This window comes from Conger conger, chromosome 7 (genome assembly GCF_963514075.1).
Source record: "Conger conger chromosome 7, fConCon1.1, whole genome shotgun sequence".
Taxonomy (NCBI): domain Eukaryota; kingdom Metazoa; phylum Chordata; class Actinopteri; order Anguilliformes; family Congridae; genus Conger; species Conger conger.
Genome location: NC_083766.1, coordinates 60,402,808 through 60,427,244, shown reverse-complemented (window position 1 = coordinate 60,427,244; position 24,437 = coordinate 60,402,808). Strand labels below are relative to the sequence as shown.

The window sequence follows — 24,437 nt, the reverse complement described above, 5'->3', positions numbered from 1 at the left end:
TCTCAATTAAGTAACGGGTAATTAATTGCACCACAAGAGATGTGGCTTGCAGATGTGACAAATTATGCTGCAGCTTTAATGTAATAGACAAAGTTAACTAGTTTATCACATAGGCTAGGTGAACCCCAAGAGTTGTATTATCATCCTGCCTGTCGTCCCGCACTAGCTATAAAAGTATGACAACTGCGGATCATTCTTAAGAGTTCAGCTTGGACTGCATTGTGTACTGGGATTGCATTTCGCCCCTCCAACAAGTAAGTATAGAGTATTCTTGAAAGGAATATGTTCGACATTTACGCTTAAAGATTGCAGTAAGTTCCGTGATGTCCTTAACCAAGTTACCTATTTGCTAGCACGTTCTGGGACGAATTTTGTCAAATGATTTTCAGCGACTTAAAACATATGATATGGAGACCTTACGAACGCAAATAAAAGAATATTCTTAGTGTCACTAAGTGTCACTCCGAGAAAATGTGAAATTGCTCTAAACTTGAACATAGTTTGTCTGTTTTTTGTTTTATTTTTGAGGTTCAGATTGAAAACAGAAGTAAAGCCGGATGTCAATGGAAACAACGGCGCAAGACTTGAGTAACATCACCCGCCCGGTCGGATTCTACATCAGAGGTTTCTACGCGCTAAAAAATGGAGAATATTATTTTATATTTCTGGCTGTTGTTTACGTCCTGACACTTGTGTCAAATGCAATCTTGATGTTAGTCATATGCTTCGCAGAAACCCTCCACACGCCCAAGTACATGGCCGTGTTCAGCCTGGCTGTGGTGGACATCAGTCTCAGTTCCGCTCTCATTCCCCAAGCTATCTATATGTTTGTCTTTGATTCAAAATTTGTGTATTACAACCCTTGCATAGCACAACTATTCTTCGTTCATTACTTTGCATCGATGGAATCATTTTCTCTCTGTGTTTTAGCCTACGACAGGATCATCGCTATTTGTTTCCCATTGCGAAGCAGCGTTTTAAATACCAACTGTAAAATGATGCTTATTATTATTGTGGCATGGACAATTCCGTTCACCATAGATGTGGCGATGGCTGCCTTGATTCTCCCACTGAAGTATTGTAAATCGACTATTGTCAACAGCTTCTTCTGTGATCACGGACCGGTCTTTAACATTGCTTGCGGTTATTCTACAAACTGGTCTATGGCCATCACTTACACTGTAGTCTTTTACTTTGCTCCTCCTGGCTTCATAGCTGTCTCATACATGTTTATTATTAACGCCATTTTGAAGATTAAATCGTCAGAGGGGAGGTGGAAAGCGTTTAAAACGTGTTCCTCGCATTTAATGTTGGTTGCTATATTTTTCGTTCCTTTTTACATTACCTACATCGTGGCATGGATTAATGTGAACATTGATACGGACACCAGAATTATTAACACGTCCCTGGCTTCCTGTATTCCTCCACTTATAAACCCAATTGTCTACTCTCTAAAAACCGAAGAGATATTGGAGCAAATAAAAAAGTACCTGAGATATCTGAAAATGAAAACTTCTCCCAGCAGTTGATAAATCATGCGAGCTCACGATTTAAGAATCGTATAGGCCTACTGGCTATATACAGTGGTGTGAAAAAGTGTTTGCCCCCTTCTTGATTTCTTATTTGTTTGTCACACTTAAATGTTTCACATCATCAAACAAATTTAAATATTATTCAAAGACAACACAAGTAAACACAAAATTTAAATGAAGGTTTTTATTATTAAGGGAGAAAAAAAAATCCAAACCTACATGGCCCTGTGTGAAAAAGTGACCTTTAATAATAAAATCCTTCATTTAAAAACTGCATTTTGTGTTTACTTGTGTTGTCTTTGACTAATATTTAAATTTGTTTGATGATCTGAAACATTTAAGTGACAAACATGCAAAAAAAAAATAAATAAATAAATAAATAAAAATCAGGAAGGGGGCAAACACTTTTTCACACCACTGTAGGATACAATTGACTGGATGGTTATTTGCTGTTTTCATACAGAGAGTTCCGTAAGTAACACTTGCAAAATGTATGCTATTTTGCTTGTCTGCACTTTAACCTCTTATTAACTATTTAATTTCAAATCGAACATGCTGGAGTACAGAACCAAAGGAGCAGAAATGCCCCACTGCTCAAATACTTAATTATAAGGGTCAAGAAAATAGGTGATTTTTTACAGAGAAGTCCAGTACAGCTTTCAGCTGAGCAGTTAGGATACACATAACAGAAATGGTAACACGCGAATTGGAGACAGCGTTGCTATTTTATGATCAACAAAAGTCAAGGAAAATCCCAGTCTTCAATTCAAACTTAAATTAGCTCAAATACTCCTGGTTGTGATCTGTGGACTGTTAACATTGGAGAACCGCAATAAATATGACTTAAAGCACCTTATCTGAACAGGACAAGAAGTTTTAAAGACAGCTTTCAACCATTATTGTAAGTGTTGTTTGAGCAGTTGACCAGTATGTTTTGTCATATTTTGGAAAATAATGTTTTGAAGTGCACAGGGCAGTGAACAAAATGTAAACAGATACAAAATCAACAAGAAAAATAATACGCGAAAAACACGAAAGTAACTGCATATATTTTTAAATCTCTTATAGTGATGTACTATAATATGTTATGTCTTGTATGTAGCGTGTTTGTACAGCATTTGTATTGTTGCAGAAGAGTAGTTTGTGCATGTTTGTATGTGTTTGCAAACAAGCATGTATGTGGGCCTATGTGTAAGAAAGAGGGAGGGGGAGAGGGTTGATCAGGGAACTATACAATTTCAGCTCTGCCAATAAAATTAGAAAAATAAATGTAATTCTCCGCTTGCACTTCTTGGCTGTCAAGAATGGTGGCCCCGTCAAAATTTCTATATTATCACACAATAAAGTGTTCTATACTATGCCAAATGCTGAATTAAATGCTATTATTTTATAATAATAATAATAAACTTTATTTATAAAGCACATTTAAAACAACCATGGTTGACCAAAGTGCTGTACAAAACAAAACCAGGCAATAAAATTAAAGATAAAATGAAATAAAATGAAATGAGATAAAAAGAAATAAAATGAAATAAAATGAAATAAAATGAAATGAAATGAAATGAAATAAAATGAAATAAAATGAAATGAAATGAAATGAAATGAAATGAAATGAAATGAAATAAAATTAAATACAAGTACATCATCTGGATTCCCCATTTATGTCTGACATAAAGGCCTCACTAAAAAGGTGGGTTTTTAACAGGGATTTAAAAATATCTATGTTTTGGGCAGATTTAATATGTGGCGGTAGGCTGTTCCACAACTTGGGGCCAGCTACCTCAAAGGCCCGGTCACCCCTCTGTCGAGGACCCGGCCCTAGGCCCCCCTGATGAGAGATTGACGGGGGATGGGTTAGAAAGGAATGCATTGTTAACCCCTCGCACACGCCATCGAGGTGGTAGTAAGAACGCCCGTAAGAAGAAAAATATGTGGTTCAGAGAATGAGCAGCCATGCTTGTCAGTAGAGGAGTCTGAAGTCGGGGGACTTAGATTTAGGGTTTTAAGGAGCAAGGTTATAGTTCTGACTGAGAATACCCCAACCCTACAGGGGAGGGGCACAATGCCTGGCTAAAGAAAAACAAAAATAAGGAAAACGGAAGGGATGTCAATACCGAAAGAAAATTAATGATTAATGGCGGATGATTTACACTCAGCTATTAGCTGGATGTCCTTTGTAGATCCCTTAAGGCGCCGCGGAGAGGGGCACCTGAAGAGTGTGTTGGGATGGTGGCAGGCTTTAACGTCTGGCTTGCATGAGATCAGTTTGGAGGAAGTCAAGGAGAGATTATGAAACTGACACAGACACCAGTGATGAATAGGTTCATTAAAAACAACATAAGGGCTAGTGTTTTTCCACTCATATATTAAGATGGTGGAAATTCCCAAACCAGAGGGGCCCATGACATAAAATATTGGGGACAGTTCTTTTGAGGTATGAGAAAATGACAATTGGAAAAACAGAAATAATTAATATGATCATTAAAAAACAGGTTATATAAAAGATAAATGTCTTCCCGCTTGACATAATGGGGGCATTTCTTATCAAAAAAGGTACACTTTTCTATGCAAAAAAGATATATAAGGGATACGTTTTTAGACCTTAGAGCAGGATCCCAGAATTTGGCTTCAGAAGATATCTACGAGCTGTTGAAGAGAGAGCAACGCAAGACAGTCAAGCTGGAGTGGCGCGCTCCCTCTGCGCGCCACTCCAGGATATGGATATGGAGAGAGGAGTGACGTACGCGGTGCGGACTCAGGTGAAGAAAGAGCCACGCAGAACAATTATAACCAAGCTGGAGTGGTAATTATAATCTATATTACTTGTAGAAGTAGGAAAAGTAACATATTCTAAGTTTACTTTTATATATCTTTTATTTCTCATTAGGGTACTATATAAAGTAGAAAAATGTAGAGAAATTATCATATTTAGATAAATATAATATTATAGGAATAGTTTCTTTTTAAACGTCAAGAAGGGGGAGCTATAGGATAAGGCTAAGGCCAAAGAGGATGGATAAAGGAAGGGTGTACCTTGATTTTTAAACATCGTGGTGGAAAGGTAATTTAGAAAGAGCTAAGAGGGGTATATGTAACTTGCATGTGATTAGCAAACTGCAAAAGATGATATGTACACTGTAATCTGTATAACTCTATTCTTTTGATTGATTATAATAAAGTACATCTTACTATAATCATATGTGATAAAGATTCTTTAGAGGAATACATTGAATACAGGACATCGATTACCAGATTTGCATCACACCCTTCACTTCGAGACTGGGCTGGAAGTTCAGTAGAACTTACCAGGGCTCCAGGACGTTCGGAGTACTTGAGTTCGTCCCCGAGACACCTCATTCTGAGGTACTGCTCGTGGGAACGTGAGGTCTGAGCTCGGCAAGGGGTCCGTGGCTCACGACAATTTTGGCGCCCAACGTGGGGCACGAGCAGCAGAGAATTGCTCACGGCCTATTGAGGCACTGCCCGAGTGGATTCCTACTCGAGGGTCTCGAGTCGATTACTGGCACTGACGAGAAAGGTGCTAGGCACCTAAGTAGTGAAACCGTAAATACTTGAACTCAAAAGGAATCGAAGTAATTTAGAATAAGTTACAATATTAGAAAACTGTATAGGACAGTAAATTCTAATAAAGTAATAGTATAAATATCAATTTATAAATAGGTGGGAAAATGGCTGTCAGTGATATGCCAGACCCACATATAGAAGTATATTTCCTAATAAAGAATAGCCCATAGTAGGGACTAAACAAGTCGCGCCTCCGACAGAGGGAGAGGCATAGGTTCGGAAAATACATAAAGAGAATGGACATTTCTCTTTTAATGTAATTAAGAACTTGAATAGGTTACATATACCCAAGCTGAAAGAGGTAGTGAAGGGAGTAGTTAAGAACTGCTCACAATGCCAGATGATTAATACACCACACGGCCTGTGGAGTGCTGGATTAACTATAAGGTCGGGAGTACCCTGGGGAAGTATTTACATGGATTCGGCCGGTCCTGTAGTACGATCCACAGGGGGGCACCCATACTTGCTGATAATAGTTGATTCGTGCACTGGGTACACCCTGGTCCATCCTCTGCGGCAAGGTACGGGGAGACAGATTCTAGCCAAGCTAGAAAGCACAGTAATGGCAATAGGAAAACCTAAAGAAATTAGATCAGACAATGGAGCACATTTCAAGAATACCCTTATCAATAAATGGTGTATCAAAAACAATATAGAAAGAATATTTTCCCCACCCTATCATCCCCAAGCAAATGGGATAGTAGAGAGGAAGATACAAACAGTGAAGAGATTAATAGCTAAAACTTGTAATAGCAAGGATTGGGATCAGAACCTCATAAAATTACATGAGCAGATAAATGACTATGACACTACGGGGGGGGGCACGGCCTTTTATAAAATGTTCCAAAGGGAATATGAAACCAGAGAAACAGGGAGACCAGTAGTGAATACCGCTCCTCTGTGCCCCTTACAGGTAGGAGATCAAGTCAGAACTAGAAATCAAGGCCCACAACCAGGTGTCCCTGTAAAGGTGAGGTTTGGACCTATAGATAGGGTAGAGAAAGTGTTAGATAAAAACACGGGAGAATTGAAAAAGGGAGGAATAACCTCAGTAGCACAGTGTAAGAAAATATAATGGAGATAGGATCACAGAAATATTTACTGCCTAAAAGCTTGTTCCCTAAAGTCTGGGTCAAGGTGGTCAGACAGACAGAGGGAACATTTAGAGTTTTAACAGCTAGAAAAGGTCATGACCTGGCACAACATGAGGGCCAGAAATTAATAAAACCTTGTCCAGTGGTGGAAGAAATCAAAGGACCAGGCTGTTGCATCATGTGTTCATGTAATGAATTAAGGCCAGGATATCAGGGACCTGGTGGGGCAAGAGTACCCCCAAAAATAGAGGGGTTACCAGGGGACGCCCTATGGGGAATGACAACCCAGACAGGGCATTCTCCATTGCGACAAATACCACTTTTCTCATGGCCAGAGAAATAGAGGGGCCTGAGAAGGGGGGGCAGCCTAGGAAAAAATGTAGCTGCCTTGAAACAGCAGAAGGGGAACTTGTGACATGTAATGAGTGCAGGGAACTCACTTTCGAGGGATCAGCTGTAGCAGCGGGCCTCACTCATGCATTAATCCCCTATGATAAAAACGAGACCTCCAAAGGTCAGGAAAAGTCAACATATGCCCAGCCCATTATGGGTAGACAAAGAGACGACCAACTAAGAAATGTTATTGAACAGACATACAACTATGGGCCCACCTGGCTGCTGATGGTTAACCGAAGGGGAGAGACAGATACCAGACCTATGAGGTTTAGGCGAAAAGCCATAAATAGAGAAGGAAGAGTAGTATGGAGATTAACAGATTATAAAGAGGAAGTTAAAAATTGTCTGTACCCACCAGAAGATGCTGAAGTTTGGGGATCATAAAACCAGAGCATGGTACAGCAGTGATACAGATTTATTAATGAGAAAGTTCAAAGCTAGAGCACAAAAAGTAGGGCAAGTGGCATACTTCAGGTTACATGCTTTCCCTGTAGAAGGGATATTAAAAGGGGTGAGAAGACAATTAATTGTGTGCGCAGAAGGCATAATTGATGATAAAGGGCAAGTAAGCGAAACAATTGTGGTTGAGGAATCTCGGAGGGGAGCCACAGGGCGGATAAACCCTCGCCACAACCATTCTGATGATAAAGACGAGGCCACAGGGTCTCTTTACACACTAACCATAACAGTCACCACCAGAGTTGGGGTTGGCGAAGGTGTATACTCTGTTTCAGCTAGGCACTCAGTGGAACCCCTGTCTACAGACGCTGACGGAAAAGCAGCTGAACCTGTAGTTCCAGACCCCGAGCCAGAGTACAAGGACGTCCACGATTTTGCTACTACAATACCACTGAGAAATAACCCGAACAATGGAGGACCTAGAGATGCTTCTCAGCAACGACGCACAAGGAGGCCGAGAATGTCGTGCTTCAGCGGGTGTTTCCGATCAGGAAATGCTGACAGAGTACATGAAAATCCGAAATCAAAAGAAAAATCAACAAATCCTGCGCAGTGAGTTTTTGAAGAAGGGACAAGATCGGGAAAAGAAAGGGTTAGCAATACTAGGGTTAATATTTTTTGTAGTAGTAATAGGATTAGGAAATTATGTAATGAAATATAGAGTCCCTTACCAATACACATGCGTTACTAAGGAAATAAATGTGATCTGGTGTGAATACAACATGACATCACCAGGAAGTGAAAATAGTACTGAAAATTGCGGTCAGGAAATGAAAAACGAAACATGCTGTCACTATTTGACTCGAGGAGGTCGGAAATCCAGTATGATAGAATGCGATGTCAGCTGTATCAGCACAGACGGGAAACAGAAATGTTCAAGAGGCAGGCAAACTCGATATTATCCAAGCTCATTGGGGCATAAAGTAAAGCGGGAGGTCCCGACAAAAAATACTCAAAAGGCAAGGAGATGTGAGCTTAGATACCCCTTGATTATAAGGAAAGGGTTACCGAGTTACACTGGACTTCGATGGTCACAATTAGAACAACGAGGAATAATATGGGGACCCACAACACCACTACTCACTAGTCTATATATAGGGGACCCGCAACAATATCCCAAAATAGATAAATCAATAAAGATGCAAAAGGAACTAGGGTGGACAAATACATATGTATATCAGAATAGAACTTTACTGTGTACATTAGCCTATTGGAGTCAAGGTAAATTTCGAAAGGGCATTTGGGCAGCTGATACAATCCAAGCAATGTCATCGTTATTGATTAAGACAGTAATACCTTCTCGAGAAATAGTAGAGAAGATACTTCAGAAAGAAAGGGAGATGATAGAAGAAATGAGACAGTATGCAATATCAGTAAATATAGAAGACGAAAAAGATATAAGGGAAAAATCAATCTCTAAAAACGACGTTAAAAAGGGTGTAATGACAATGGCATGCACCTGGGAAGATGATGAATACGTAACCTTCAGATATAGGCCCGTAGAAGAACAACTTAGGAATTGGATAAGTTGGTACTGGAACAAAGTTATGAAAGGAAAAGATCCTAAAACAGATTACAAGGAAGAATGGATTCATTATATGTTAATGAGTGGTTGGTGGGAGGCCTATGCTGGAGATATAGGGAATAATGCACAAAACCAGGACTATTTTAAAAATTATGTCCCTGACCACTTTGTGCCACCGCTCAGAACTAATTACACAGGGAAGCAAGAACATGGAGCTAAGCCTCAACTAATATATTTTAATGACAAATTTGGGAAAAGGTTGTATATAGTAAATCAGACTTCTGGGGCCCTACTTAAAAATATGGGGGTCATAACCCCAGATAACACCTGTAAGAGAGGAAAAGAGTTAATATGGCAACAACCAGCTTGTGACCTTCGAGACGACTTGCGTCTGGTATGGAAAGCTTGGAAGGAGATGATTAATGCAGGACATGTATACGAAGGATATAAGTGGATGAGAAACTTAACTCTTTATAGCAATACAAGTAAACGTATTTTTATAGGGAGAGGAGGGGTCTCTAATGTGATCAGAGCAATCTGGACAGGAGTTAAACAAGGAGTGAATAATGGAGTAAATACGTTTAAAGAAACCACCTCTAATATCATGTCCTGGGGATGGGACACTATTAAATCCCTGTTTGGGCCCTGGGTATGGGTTATAGGGGTTGGAATATTAATCATAGGAATAATATATGTCATTTTTGTATGCTTAAGGTGCAGGCGTCATAGAAAACAGTATGCATATCACAAGCTCGAGTCTCAAGAACAAGAGCATGAGCATCAGCGTACTTTTGCTGAAATCTTGACCCGACAACCCAGGCAAGAAATCACTAACTGTTAAGGGAGGCCTAAGATAGACATAAGGAAAAGATAGAGGGGTGAGGGATACTGACCTCAAAAACCAAAATGGCTACCCAAAACACAAACAGATAAGGTATAAAGCCTGGAACAGTCAGAGACACAGGTCACAGCAGAAAAACAACTGAGGCAAGCATATTGGAATAATGGCAACTTGGAACAGTTCCTATGAAACCATGAGCCTAATCGGAAATGTATCAGGGGAAGGAAATCTGGGAGTGCGGGATAACGGTGAAGCAATACCGTTAGCTCTATCCATGGTGAGTTCCCTCCTCCGAGCTCTTGATTTGAATCTTGGTAACATAGTAACAGTAATTAAACTCATTAGGAGTACAAATTATTAATTGAATTCTAAAATCAAAATATGGTTTTATTTGGAATGCGGATTTCAGGACAAGATTTCAGACAAAGATAACAAATGTAATTTGAATGCTGAATATGAGATTTGATTTTTTGTCAATAACAGGCACCTTATGAATACAAATATGGAATTACAAATTTACTAAGTGGCTAGTATTAATACAACATGCATTGGCTATGGGATATCTAAATTCAAATTTTTTTAATAGGCAGGTATTAAGAAATAATATAAATGATATACCTGATCATGCTTGTATTCGATGGGTCACAAATAATAACAGTCCTCAGTTGTATGTCCATGGAAATGCAGATACTTGTGAATCCAAAATGTAGGGGCAGGAGCCCAGAGAATGATTTATATATCTTGAGTACTTAGAAATCAAAACTGACACCTGAGGCCTAGGGCCTCCAAACAAAGAAGGGGATTCACAGGAATCTTCACACTAAAGTTACAAATTCAAAACTAAACTCCAAAGAGAGGTGTCCCGTGTAAGAATAGTTGCATGACCTCCTTCACCAAACCAGCAAACCGTATACATAAATCTACGCATCCAACAGAGATGTAACTTGATCCGTTGGACGTTTAAGATTGATCCTGCTGGTTAATAAATAACCATTCTCACAAGGAAAAGAGAAATCTCGTAGTGTGTATCCATGAAAAAAGTAATAATAATAATAAACCCCTAAATTGTTCACCAGGCCTAATCGAAACAGTGTAAATATATAAAAGAATTAAGTTCCTAGGGAATATAAATAATCAAAAGCGCATGGAAAAACTTATATATTCTGGTAGAGGTAGGATGGAAAAATAATATAAAATAAAGAAAAATTGTATTTGATCTCTTGCAGAATAAAACCGGGAAATGGATTGTGGAAAAAGAACAAGTGGAAGCCAGTGAATCACAATTCCCAGTGACAGCCCTAAAAGAGGGGTTCGCAAATGAAACAGATACACCCAGAAATCCCATAGAATTAGGAGGGTATTGTAATCATATAGTGAATACTTTGTTTGCTTTTGGAGATAAGAAAAGGTTATTTAACACCTGCAACCTCAAATACCCCCACTAGATTCCTGTCTGAACTGTGAGAAAACCGTGAGGTTTAGAAGGGGGGCCAGGGGCCTATACGGTAGTCTCTGCACCCCATGCTTTGTCTTGAACAAGAATGAATGCATCAATATTATCAACCTAGACAATCACAGAGAAAAATTTGAAATTTTAGAGAATACAATGACTGTATATACAGACATTCCAAATTACCCAAGGATTATTCACACCCATACCATGTATCAGCATGGTTAAATTCTATCCTTATAATGAGGAAAAACAAGATATTGTGACAATACGCAGGAATATATTTCCGTATATCTACGAAGACCTTGAAGGGAAACAACAAACTAAATATATAATCAAGAGAAAAAAAGTACCCTCTCGACAGCTGTAAAAACACTCGAACGGGGAGAACTATGTGGGGAAGGGGTTTGTATTATCTGTATATTATTTTATCTTTAAAGACAGTTTGGGGTATACCCCTGAAGGAGAAGTATCAACCAAGGACAGGACGTGACGATGTGTACAGATCGCCAGGCTCTCCTTGATGGAAGGGATAGCTTCCTGGTCTCGAGATGCAGTTACGAGGTTGAAGGGGGTGAAGTTCCGAGGAGTGAGAGACATTGCCCATTCCACGCTGTGAGGAGGCATGCGGGGATGCCTGGAATGCATCTGCTTCAACATGAAGACAACGCTCAGGAATGGACAGGACTTTGGATACGAGGCTCCTGTAAAGGAGTGGCTTTTGGGACTATTGGTTGCATCATTGTTTTATTCTTTTATTTTTTGTTTTTATATTAGCACACTGCGGATGTGCAACTGTCTAAAATGAGGTGGCTAACGATGGAGTGAGGCACGAAACAGGCACAATAATGTTGGATAAGCTTGCTATGTGTGTGGCTTAGAAGCCGCAAAAGAGGGAAATTATATAGAATATTTTCCATAGTTATTCTTAGTTATTCTATGATAATCTTATGAATCAGTATAATTATCTTATGTTATTCTATGTATCAAGATGAGAAAAGTAGACAAATTATTTTTCTCTTTGAACATGTTATCATTTATATGATAGAAGGATTATGGAAGAAAAGTATAATATAACCTAGGATTTATATATACAGATATGTATTCTCATGCATATAGTCAGAGGACTGCTTAAAAGAATAAATTGTTCTTGTGACAGATAACCAGAAAGAATGTAAGGGAGGGGTGAGTGCTCTCCTCAGCTTACGTCATATAGGCATATGTGCAGGAGATAGGGCAGAACACTCTCCCATTGGTAGGTGTGCTCATGGGCTTGGTTGATGATAAAAAACAATGAGGAGGATGACAGATGGGAGCCCAGTTAGTACTTGGTACTCCCTACCGTTTGATACCTGGATATTAAAGCTGTGTGAGTTAATTGAGAGGCACTTACAGGCTAAGATTGGCTTAGTGCGAGGGGTTGAAGGGGGTGTCGAGGACCCGGCCCTAGGCCCCCCTGATGAGAGATTGACGGGGGATGGGTTAGAAAGGAATGCATTGTTAACCCCTCGCACACGCCATCGAGGTGGTAGTAAGAACGCCCGTAAGAAGAAAAATATGTGGTTCAGAGAATGAGCAGCCATACTTGTCAGTAGAGGAGTCTGAAGTCGGGGGACTTAGATTTAGGGTTTTAAGGAGCAAGGTTAAAGTTCTGACTGAGAATACCCCAACCCTACAGGGGAGGGGCACAATGCCTGGCTAAAGAAAAACAAAAATAAGGAAAACGGAAGGGATGTCAATACCGAAAGAAAATTAATGATTAATGGCGGATGATTTACACTCAGCTATTGGCTGGATGTCCTTTGTAGATCCCTTAAGGCGCCACAAAAAGGGGCACCTGAAGAGGGTGTTGAGATGGTGGCAGGCTTTAACATCTGGCTTGCATGAGATCAAAGTTTGGAGGAAGTCAAGGAGAGATTATGAAACTGACACAGACACCAGTGATGAATAGGTTAATTAAAAACAACATAAGGGCTAGTGTTTTTCCACTCGTATATTAAGATGGTGGAAATTCCCAAACCAGAGGGGCCCATGACATAAAATATTGGGGACAGTTCTTTTAAGGTATGAGAAAATGACAATTGGAAAAACAGAAATAATTAATATGGTCATTAAAAAACAGGTTATATAAGAGATAAATGTCTTCCCGCTTGACATAATGGGGGCATTTCTTATCAAAAAAGGTACACTTTTGTATGCAAAAAAGATATATAAGGGATAAGCTTTTAGACCTTAGGCCAGAATTTGGCTTCAGAAGATATCTACGAGCTGGTGAAGAGAGAGCAACACAAGACAGCTGTAGTCAAGCTGGAGTGGCGCGCTCCCTCTGCGCGCCACTCCAGGATATGGATATGGAGAGAGGAGTGACGTACGCGGTGCGGACTCAGCCCAAGAGTTGTGACAGCAGGACTGATGTCGAAGAGGTGTTCACGCGCATCCCTCATCATACAGAAAAGCTGGTGAAAGAGTTAAAGGGCTTTTACAACATGCTTGGAGCCGTGAACTGCACCTGGAGGCCAACAGACGGGACGCGGGGTTCCTCCACGCTACAGAACACCTTCCTGCTGGACCCACGCAAGAACCTGAAGCCTCCCCCCCTAACCTCAGTGTCAGTGAGGAGAGGCATATGCTGCGGCTGCACTGCAAAACCCCCGACGTGTTCGAAGAAATACCAGTGCGCATCCCAGACAACAGGCAGGAGAAGTACGAAGTGCAAAGTCACGTCTTTCGAAAGTCTGGGTCCTGATCCTGCCCCAGATTCCCAAACCAATGCAGCTGTTCAAAGAGCTCATCAACAGCAAGGAGGAGGGATCAAATCCCGCAGAAAACAAGCTGGCTATATTTAGGGCATGGGTGGTAATTATAATCTATATTACTTGTAGAAGTAGGAAAAGTAACATATTATAAGTTTACTTTTATATATCTTTTATTTCTCATTAGGGTACTATATAAAGTAGAAAAATGTAGAGAAGTTATCATATTTAGATAAATATAATATTATAGGAATAGTTTCTTTTTAAACGTCAAGAAGGGGGAGCTATAGGATAAGGCTAAGGCCAAAGAGGATGGATATTGGAGGGGTGTACCTTGGTGGAAAGGTAATTTAGAAAGAGCTAAGAGGGGTATATGTAACTTGCATGTGATTAGCAAACTGCAAAAGATGATATGTACACTGTAATCTGTATAACTCTATTCTTTTGATTGATTATAATAAAGTATATCTTACTATAATCATATGTGACAAAGAGTCTTTAGAGGAAATACATTGAATACAGGACATCGATTACCAGATTTGCATCACACCCTTCACTTCGAGACTGGGCTGGAAGTTCAGTAGAACTTACCAGGGCTCCAGGACGTTCGGAGTACTTGAGTTCGTCCCCGAGACACCTCCTCGTGGGGTACTGCTCGTGGGAACGTGAGGTCTGAGCTCGGCAAGGGGTCTGTGGCTCACGACAACAGGATCATCGCTATTTGTTTCCCATTGCGAAGCAGCGTTTTAAATACCAACTGTAAAATGATGCTTATTATTATTGTGGCATGGACAATTCCGTTCATCATAGATGTGGCGATGGCTGCCTTGATTCTCCCACTGAAGTATTGTAAATCGACTATTGTCAACAGCTTCTTCTGTGATCACGGACCGGTCTTTAAGATTGCTTGCGGTGATTATTCTAAAAACTGGTTAATGGCCATTAATTACATTGTGCTCTTTTACTTTGCCCCTTCTGTCTTCATTGCTGCCTCATACATGTTAATTATTAACGCCATTTTGAAGATTAAGTCGTCAGAGGGAAGGTGGAAAGCGTTTAAAACGTGTTCTTCGCACTTAATGTTGGTTGCTATATGTTTCGTTCCTTTTTACATGACCAACATCGTGGCATGGGTTAATGTGAACATTGATACGGACACCAGAATTATTAACACGTCCCTAGCTACCTGTATTCCTCCACTTGTAAACCCAGTTATATACTCTCTGAAAACCGAAGAGATATTGGAGCAAATTAAAAAGTACCTGAAAATCAGTTTTCTGAAAATGAAAACTTCTCCCAACAGTTGATAAATCATGCGAGCTCATGAGTTAAGAATCATATAGGCCTGCTGGATATATTGAATACAATTGACTGGATGGTTATTTGCTGTTTTTATACAGAGAGTTCCGTAAGTAACACTCGCTTAATGTCTGCATTTTAAATTCTTATTAACTGTTTCATTTCAAATCGAACATGCTGGAATACAGGGCCAACGGAGCAGAAATTCCCCACTGCCAAATTACTTAGATATAAGGGTTAAGAAAATAGGCGATAAGCCTTTTTTTTCTTTTACACAGAAGGAACCCAGTAGACTTCTTAAATAAGACTGCAAGCGTACAGCTTTCGGCTAAGCAGTTAGCATCAACATAACACAAATAGAAACACGCGAATTGGAGACTGCCTTGCTATTTTATGACCGATAAAAGACTTCAACCAGATCTGAACAGGACAAGAAGTTTTCACAGTTTCCACGATTTTCAACCATTATAGTATGTTTTGCTTGAGCAGGTGACCAGTATGTTTTGTCATATTTTGGAAAATAATGTTTTGAAGTGCCCAGGGCCATAAACAAAATCTAAAATAATAAAAATTCAGCAAGAAAAAGAATACGCAAAACATATATTTTTTAATCTGTAATGTTGATGTACTATAATTTAACTGGTGTGCAATGCTTGTGGCGATACATATTCAGGTTGACATGTTATCACAGTTACAGTGCATCCGGAAAGTATTCACAGCGCTTCACTTTTCCCACATTTTGTTATGTTACAGCCTTATTCCAAAATGGAATAAATTCATTTTTTCCTCAAAATTCTACACACAACACTCAATAATGACAACATGAAAGAAGTTTTTTTGAAATTTTTGCAAATTTATAAAAAATAAAAAACTAAGAAATCACATGTACATAAGTATTCACAGCCTTTGCTCAATACTTTGTTGATGCACCTTTGGCAGCAATTACAGCCTCAAGTCTTTTTGCCACAAGCTTGGCACACCTATTTTTGGGCAGTTTCGCCCATTCCTCTTTGCAGCACCTCTCAAGCTCCATCAGGTTGAATGGGGAGCGTCGGTGCACAGCCATTTTCAGATCTCTCCAGAGATGTTCAATCGGATTCAAGTCTGGGCTCTGGCTGGGCCACTCAAGGACATTCACAGAGTTGTCCTGAAGCCACTCCTTTGATATCTTGGCTGTGTGCTTAGGGTCGTTGTCCTGCTGAAAGATGAACCGTCGCCCCAGTCTGAGGTCAAGAGCACTCTGGAGCAGGTTTTCATCCAGGATGTCTCTGTACATTGCTGCTTTCATCTTTCCCTCAATCCTGACTAGTCTCCCAGTTCCTGCCACTGACAAACATCCCCACGGCATGATGCTGCCACCACCATGCTTCGCAGTAGGGATGGTATTGGCCAGGTGATGAGCGGTGCCTGGTTTCCTCCAAACATGACGCCTGGCATTCATGCCAAAGAGTTCAATCTTTGTCTCATCAGACCAGAGAATTTTGTTTCTCATGGTCTGAGAGTCCTTCAGGTGCCTTTTGGCAAACTCCAGGCGGGCTGCCATGTGCCTTTTACTAAGGAGTAGCTTCCGTCTGGCCACTCTACCATACAGGCCTGATTGGTGGATTGCTGCAGAGATGGTTGTCCTTCTGGAAGGTTCTCCACTCTCCACAGAAGAACGCTGGAGCTCTGACAGACAGAGTGACCATCGGGGTCTTGGTCACCTCCCTGACTAAGGCCCTTCTCCCCCGATTGCTCAGTTTAGATGGGCGGCCAGCTCTAGGAAGAGTCCTGGTGGTTCCGAACTTCTTCCATTTACGGATGATGGAGGCCACTGTGCTCATTGGGACCTTCAAAGCAGCAGAAATTTTTCTGTACCCTTCCCCAGATTTGTGCCTCGAGACAATTCCTTTGACTTCATGCTTGGTTTGTGCTCCGACATGCACTGTCAACTGTGGGACCTTATATAGACAGGTGTGTGCCTTTCCAAATCATGTCCAATCAACTGAATTTACCACAGGTGGACTCCAATTAAGCTGTAGAAACATCTCAAGGTTGATCAGTGGAAACAGGATGCACCTGAGCTCAAATTTGAAATTTTCTTCCTTAATTCTTTTGAATTTTTCAAAAATCTCAAAAAACCTTTTTTCACATTGTCATTATGGGGTATTGTGTGTAGAATTTGGAGGAAAGAAATTAATTTAATCAATTTTAGAATAAGGCTGTAACATAACAAAATGTGGAAAAAGTGAAGTGCTGTGACTTTCCGGATGCACTGTATATCTTGCTCTGTAGCGTGTTTGTACAGCATTTGTATTGTTGTAGAAGAGTAGTTTGTGCACGTTTGTATGTGTTTGCAAACAAGCATGTATGTATGTAGGCCTATGTGTAAGAAAGAGGGAGGGGGAGAGGGTTGATCAGGGAACTATACAATTTCAGCTCTGCCAATAAAATTATGCAAATAAATATAATTCTCCGCTTGCACTTCTTGGCTGTCAAGAATGGTGGCCCCGTCACAATTTATATATTATTACACAATAAAGTGTTCTATAGTATGCCAAATGCTGCATTAAATGCTATAACTTTAATGTTTTATTTTACTTTTCTATTTTGATTCATTTCGTTCATAATGCAGCTTCCTTGCATTTAAACAAAATATCCCATTTTGTTCACATTTAAGAAATTTCCCCTAAATGTATTACCTTATTGTGTGTGTTATCCAAAAATAATGTAAGCTAAGTGTTTTATTATTTTGTGCTTTTGGACTTTTAATTAAATGTTTAAGCATTAAGTTAAATTTAAAGAAATATTTAAGTGCATAGAACATTTAGCTAAATATTTAACAAGATGTATAAATCACTTGGCTAAATATACAAAACATGTACTAAGTGCATGAAGCATTGAGATACATATTTAGCTTAATTTATGAACAAATAATGCTTCCAGATGTGTGTTTGTATGATAAGCCAATCACCAACACACACACAAAGCTTTCCTAATGTTCCACACTGTCCTATGTTTTAATAGAATGTAACATATTGCAAAGGTGGGGAGCTGAGTGTTTAGCCACCTGTTGGAGAATGTGATTTGTGTTTGTGTTTCAGGTTGAAATCACTATCTTGCTCCAGATTGGCTAGTTTGCAATGTGGTATGTAATGTGGAGATTTGGTGAGGGCTATGTGCAAACTGAGTGTTCCTGTGCTTTAAAATACCAATATGAGTCATTTTGAACATTTGCTGGAAGTGGGTGTCCTTGCCAGATGCCAAATGACTGCAACTGTCCACTCAGCCTGTGGGACTGGATGGTATGTACTGTTCAGGAGACCCAAAAGCAGACCAGGGGATATTTAGAAATTGTTGTTTATTCAGTCCAGTATCAAAAGCCATTTAAATAAGAGAACAAACAATGCCAAAATCGAGATGCAAAAGAATAGTGATTAAACAGTCCAAAGTCAAAAATCCAGATGATCAGTAAGGCAAAGGTACAAAAGGGCAAAGATCAAAAAACAAAAATCAACAAGGCAGACAAAACAGAAGGGATAAGTCAAACTTGTAATCAAGCAAAGGGTGTCTTGGGAATGTCAAATAAACAGGCTTACAAGAAATCGGCTCTGAATATTGATCAACATTCTGACAAGGACTACAACTGAGACCAGGGTTGAAATACACAAAGGGACGAGACAAAGTGTGCGAGGCAAGGGAGTGGAAATGATCTAACAAATAAACATCAGGGGAGAAACATGAACGGGTAATCATACAATAATGAGGGGGAACCAAAAACGAGTACTGGAATCACAAACACACCTATGTAATACAAACGGCTCCGGAGTAGGGAGTATACAATTGCACAGAATTAAGGGACATAGTGATAGGGGAGAACAGGTGCGAACACTTCACTGAATCAAGGCAAGCAAGTAGAGATAGAACAGAGAGGTGGAGTAATAGAGAAGTTAATTTGTTGAGTTAATGTGATTAAATTACTATTACCTAAAACTAGTGACTGTTAGTAAGTTAGTTAGACAGACGATTAGTGTGTTAATATTATTTAGAACTGTATAAAATCTATGTTAGTAGTTATTAGTAGATTAGTGCCATACACACACATAACTGGAGAAAAGCAGGAAGTAAGTGAAAAACGAGACTTGGAAGGAATCGTGGGAAACCGGAAAATTCCAATACCACCCTGCAGGGGAGTGAATCGGGCTCAGAGTACATTACGACAGAGGGGAAGACGAATGCAATGAACTATGAAAGAACAAACAGAGGACCAGATGTGAATATTGGAAAATAATGAATATACAATTTATACAAATATACAATAATAACACAATTACACTAACAGACAGAAATCAGGAACATTACACTGGAGACACAAGGCTCAGTATTAAGACGGGGTGGAACAGCGGGTGACAGTGTTAATCAAGAAGCTGTGAACACAAGGCAGATGAGCTGTCAATTTTGAATTTTGGGGGTTTGCTTCAGAAACTGCATTTTTTATGTCATCCCACAAGTTTTCAATGGGGTTGAGGTCAGGGGATTGAGCTGGCCACTCCATTACCTCAATCCTTTTGGTCTGGAACCAAGATGTTGTTTGCTTACTTCTGTGTTTGGGGTCGTCGTCTTGTTGAAACATCTATTTCAGGGGCATTTTCTCTTCACCATATGGCAACATAATCTCTTCAAGTATTTTCCTGTAATCAAACTGATCCATTATCCATGATCCCTGGTATATGAACCCAACACCATTGTATGAAAAACATCCCCATACCATCATTTTTGCGCAACCATGCTTCACTGTCTTCACAGTGTACTGTGACTTGAATTCAGTACCCGGGGGTTGTCTGACATTCTTGCTGATAGCTTAGCTTTGATCAAACATCTTCTGACTGTAACAGCACTTACAGGTATTTGTAGATCATCTCAGATCTTTCTGGAGCTGATGAATGGCTGAATCCTTGCCATTCTGACTATTATTTGATCAGTTTTAACAGTAGTTGCTTGTTTTCTTCCGCTTGTTTCAGGTTTTTGTTGCCTTTTAAAGCATATGAGATCATTTTAGCTGAGCATCCAATAATTTGCTGCACTTCTTCATACAGTTTCCCCTCTCCAATCAACTTTTTACTCAAATGACATTTCCTCAGAACAATGTTTGGAATGGCCCATTTTACTTAGCAATTCAGAAGGAAATATATTTTATAATGTGTGAAACATTTGCTTCCCTTCTTCCTTAATAAAGGACAATTAATGACACCTGTTTTTTCACAGAATTAATTAATTCTCTAATTAAACTCCACACTGCTATTATTTTGAACACACCCCTTTCAATGAAAGAGTCATGAGACAGTTGGGTCTGTTGTTTTTCTATTACACTACTACATCTACAAGTAAATGATTTGCCATGCAAAAATATCACCACTACTAATAACAGTGGTTCATCAGGTTACTGAAGTTGTACTACTATTTTCTTGAACACAACTGTGTCCCAGTCATGTACCTTATATCACTACGCTACAGGCCGCCCTGTGTAATGGTTGTTGAGAGACGTAAATTTGAAATGATATATCCGAAGAGTAAATGTTTTATTCAAAAAGTAATCTATTTCTTTGTTGCTGTATGTATTGCCTTTTTATTGTTGAAAGAGAGTAGTTTGTGTGTGTACATTTGTATTTGTGCACGCAAGCATGCATTTGCATTTATTGTAACCAGAACACCATCAAATGTAGCACACATGGTGAACAGAGCAAGTCAGTAAGTATGTCATGTCTAACAATAGAAAAGGTAAATGTGAGAGCTACATTAAAATTCAGATACAACGAGAGGGCTGGAATATGATATACAGATGACATACAAGTGATAATAGATTTGGGTACTCCAGCAGAGTAATACAGATGCAGTATTATTCGCGGAAAGGGGAACCACACACACACACACACACACACACACACACACACACACACACAGTGACATACATCTCAATTAAGTAACAGGTAATTAATTGCACCACAAGACATGTTGCTTGCTGATGTGACAAATTATGCTGCAGCTTTAATGTAATAGATAAAGGTAACTAGTTGATACAGGTTGGTGAACCCCAAGAGTTGGATTGTCATCCTGCCTGTCGTCCCGCACTAGCTATAAAAGTATGACAACTGCGGATCATTCTTAAGAGTTCAGCTTGGACTGTGCATCCAACAAGTAAGTATAGATTATTCTGGAAAGGAATATGTTCGACATTTACGCTTAAAGATTGCAGTAAGTTCCGTGATAACCTTAAGCAAGTTACCGATTTGTGAAATTGCTCTTAACTTGAATGTAGTTCGTCTGTTTTTTGTTTTGTTTTTGTAGTTCAGATTGAAAATAGAAGTAACGCCGGATGTCAATGGAAACAGCGCAAGACTTGAGTAACCTCACCCGCCCGGTCGGATTTTACATCAGAGGTTTCTACGCGCTAAAAAAAGGAGAATATTATTTTATATTTCTGGCTGTTGTTTACGTCGTGACACTTGTGTCAAATGCAATCTTGATGTTAATCATATGCTTCACAGAAACCCTCCACACGCCCAAGTACATGGCCGTGTTCAGCCTGGCTGTGGTGGACATTTGTCTCAGCTCCGCTCTCATTCCCCAAGCTATCCATATGTTTATCTTTGATTCAAAATTCGTGTATTACAACCCTTGCATAGCACAAATATTCTTCGTTCATTACTTTGCAGCGATGGAATCATTTTCTCTCTGTGTTTTAGCCTACGACAGGGTCATCGCTATATGTTTCCCATTAAGATGCAATGTTATAAATACCCACTGTAAAATGATGCTGATTATTATTGTGGCATGGACAATTCCGTTCATCATGTATGTGACGATGGCTGCCTTGATTCTCCCACTGAAGTATTGTAAATCGACTATTGTCAACAGCTTCTTCTGTGATCACGGACCGGTCTTTAATATTGCTTGCGGTGATTATTCTAAAAACTGGTTCATGGCCTTGAGTAACATTGTAGTCTTTTACTTTGCTCCTTCTGCCTTCATAGCTGCCTCATACATGTTTATTATTAACGCCATTTTGAAGATTAAATCGTCAGAGGGAAGGTGGAAAGCGTTTAAAACGTGTTCTTCGCACTTAATGTTGGTTGCTATATGTTTCGTTCCTTTTTACATGACCTACATCGTGGCATGGGTTAATGTGAACATTGATACGGACACCAGAATTATTAACACGTCCTTGGCTACCTGTATTCCTCCACTTATAAACCCAATTATCTACTCTCTGAAAACCGAGGAGATATTGGAGCAAATTAAAAAGTACCTGAAAATCAGTTTTCCGAAAATGAAAACTTCTCCCAGCAGTTGATAAATCATGCGAGCTGATCATGAGTTAAGAATCGTTTTGGCCTACTGGCTATATAGGATACAATTGACTGGATGGTTATTTGCTGTTTATACAGAGAGTTACGTAAGTAACACTCGCAAAATGTTTGCTATTTTGCTAGTCTGCACTTATTAAACTCTTATTAACTGTTTCATTTAAAATCGAACATGCTGGAGCAGAAATTCCCCACTGCCAAATAAGGGTCAAGAAAATAGGCGATAAGCCTTTTTTTACATAGAAGGAACCCAGTAGACTTCTTAAATAAGACTGCAAGCGTACAGCTTTCGCCTAAGCAGTTGGGATCAACAGAACACAAATAGAAACACGCGAATTGGAGACTGCCTTGCTATTTTATGACCGATAAAAGCCCCGGAAAGTCCCAGTCTTTAATTCAAACTTAAATGAACTGAAATACTCCTGGTTGAGATCTGTGAACTGTTAAAACCGGAGAACCGCAATAAATATGACTTAAACCACCTGATCTGAACAGGACAGAAAGTTTTAAAGACAGCTTCCACGATTTTCAACCAAACCAAGTGCCCAGGGCCATGAACAAAATCTAAAATAATAAAAATTCAACAAGAAAAATAATACGCAACACATATATTTTTTACTCTGTAATGTTGATGTACTATAATTTCATTGGTGTGCAATGCTTGTTGAGATACATATTGACATGTTGACATGTTATCACAGTTATGTCTTGCTATGAAGCATGGTTGTATTGCATTTGTATTGTTGCAGAAGAGTAGTTTGTACACGTTTGTATGTGTTTGCAAACAAGCATGTATGTAGGCCTATGTGTAAGAAAGAGGGAGGGGGAGAGGATTGATAAGGGAACTATACAATTTCAGCTCTGCCAATAAAATAAGACAAATAAATGTCATTCTCCGCTTGCACTTCTTGGCTGTCTAGAATGGTGGCCCTGTCACAATTTATGTATTATTACACAATGAAGTGTTCTATGGTATGCCAAATGCGGCATTCAATGCTATAACTTTAATGTTTTATTTTAGTTTTCTATTTTGATTTATTTTGTTCATAATGCAGCTTCCTTGCATTTGCATTTAAACTAATATAAATATAATATTAAACTTAATGTAGGCAAAGTGTTTCATTATTTAGTGCTTCTGGACTTTTAATTAAATGTTTAAGCATTAAGTTAAATTTAAAGAAATATTTAAGTGCATTGAACATTTAGCAAAATATTTAACAGGATGTATAAATCAGTTAGTACATGTTTTGTATATTTAGCTAAGTGCATGAAGCATTTAGATGGAAATTTAGCGTAATGTATGAACAAATAATGCTTCCACATGTGTGTTTGTATCATAAGCCAATCACCAACACACACACAAAGCTGTCCTAATGTTCCACACTGTCCTATGTTTTAATAGCATGTAAGATATTGCAAAGGTGGCTAGCTGAGTGTTTAGCCACCTGATGGAGTATGTGATTTGTGTTTGTGTTTCAGGTTGAAATCGCTATCTTGCTACAGATTGGCTAGTTTGCAATGTGGTATGTAATGTGGAGATTTGGTGAGGGCGATTTGCAAACTGAGTGTTCCTGTGCATATGCAGTCAATGTGGCTGCCCCCTTAAAATACCACTATGAGTCATTTTGAACATTTGCTGGAAGTGGGTGTTCTTGCCAGATGCCAAATGACTGCAATTGTTCACTCAGCCTGTGGGGCTGGGTGTACTGTTCAAGAGACCCAAAAGCAGACCATGGGATATTTAGAAATCGTTGTTTATTCAGTGCAGTATCAAAAGGCAGTTAAATAAGAGAACAAACAATGCCAAAATCAAGATGCAAAAGAATAGTGAATAAACAGTCCAAAGTCAAAAATCCAGATGACCAGTAATGCAAAGGTACAAAAGGGCAAAGATCAAAACCCAAAAATCAATAAGGCAGACAAAACAGAAGGGATAAGTCAAACTTGTAATCAAGCAAAGGGTGTCTCGGGAATGTCAAATAAACAGGCTTACAAGAAATGTGCGAGGCAAGGGAGTGGGGATGATCTCACAAATAAACATCAGGGGAGAAACATGAACGGGTAATCATACAACAATGAGGGGGAACCAAAAACGAGGACTGGAATCACAAACACACCTATGTTATACAAACGGCTCAGGAGTAGGGAGTACACAATTGC

General features: G+C 39.4%; 1 protein-coding gene across 1 annotated transcript; it reads left to right on the top strand.

The window, feature by feature from the left end:
* Positions 1–21,286: 21,286 nt before the first annotated feature.
* LOC133133509 (olfactory receptor 8D1-like) lies at positions 21,287–22,264 on the top strand. Its single transcript, XM_061249611.1, has one exon. It carries the CDS (start codon positions 21,287–21,289, stop codon positions 22,262–22,264), a length of 978 nt encoding a protein of 325 aa, XP_061105595.1.
* The last annotated feature ends 2,173 nt before the right edge of the window (positions 22,265–24,437 follow it).

Bases quoted from the DNA above. Each gene is read 5' to 3' on its own strand.
- LOC133133509 (XM_061249611.1), top strand. From the start codon at position 21,287: ATGTCAATGGAAACAGCGCAAGACTTGAGTAACCTCACCCGCCCGGTC.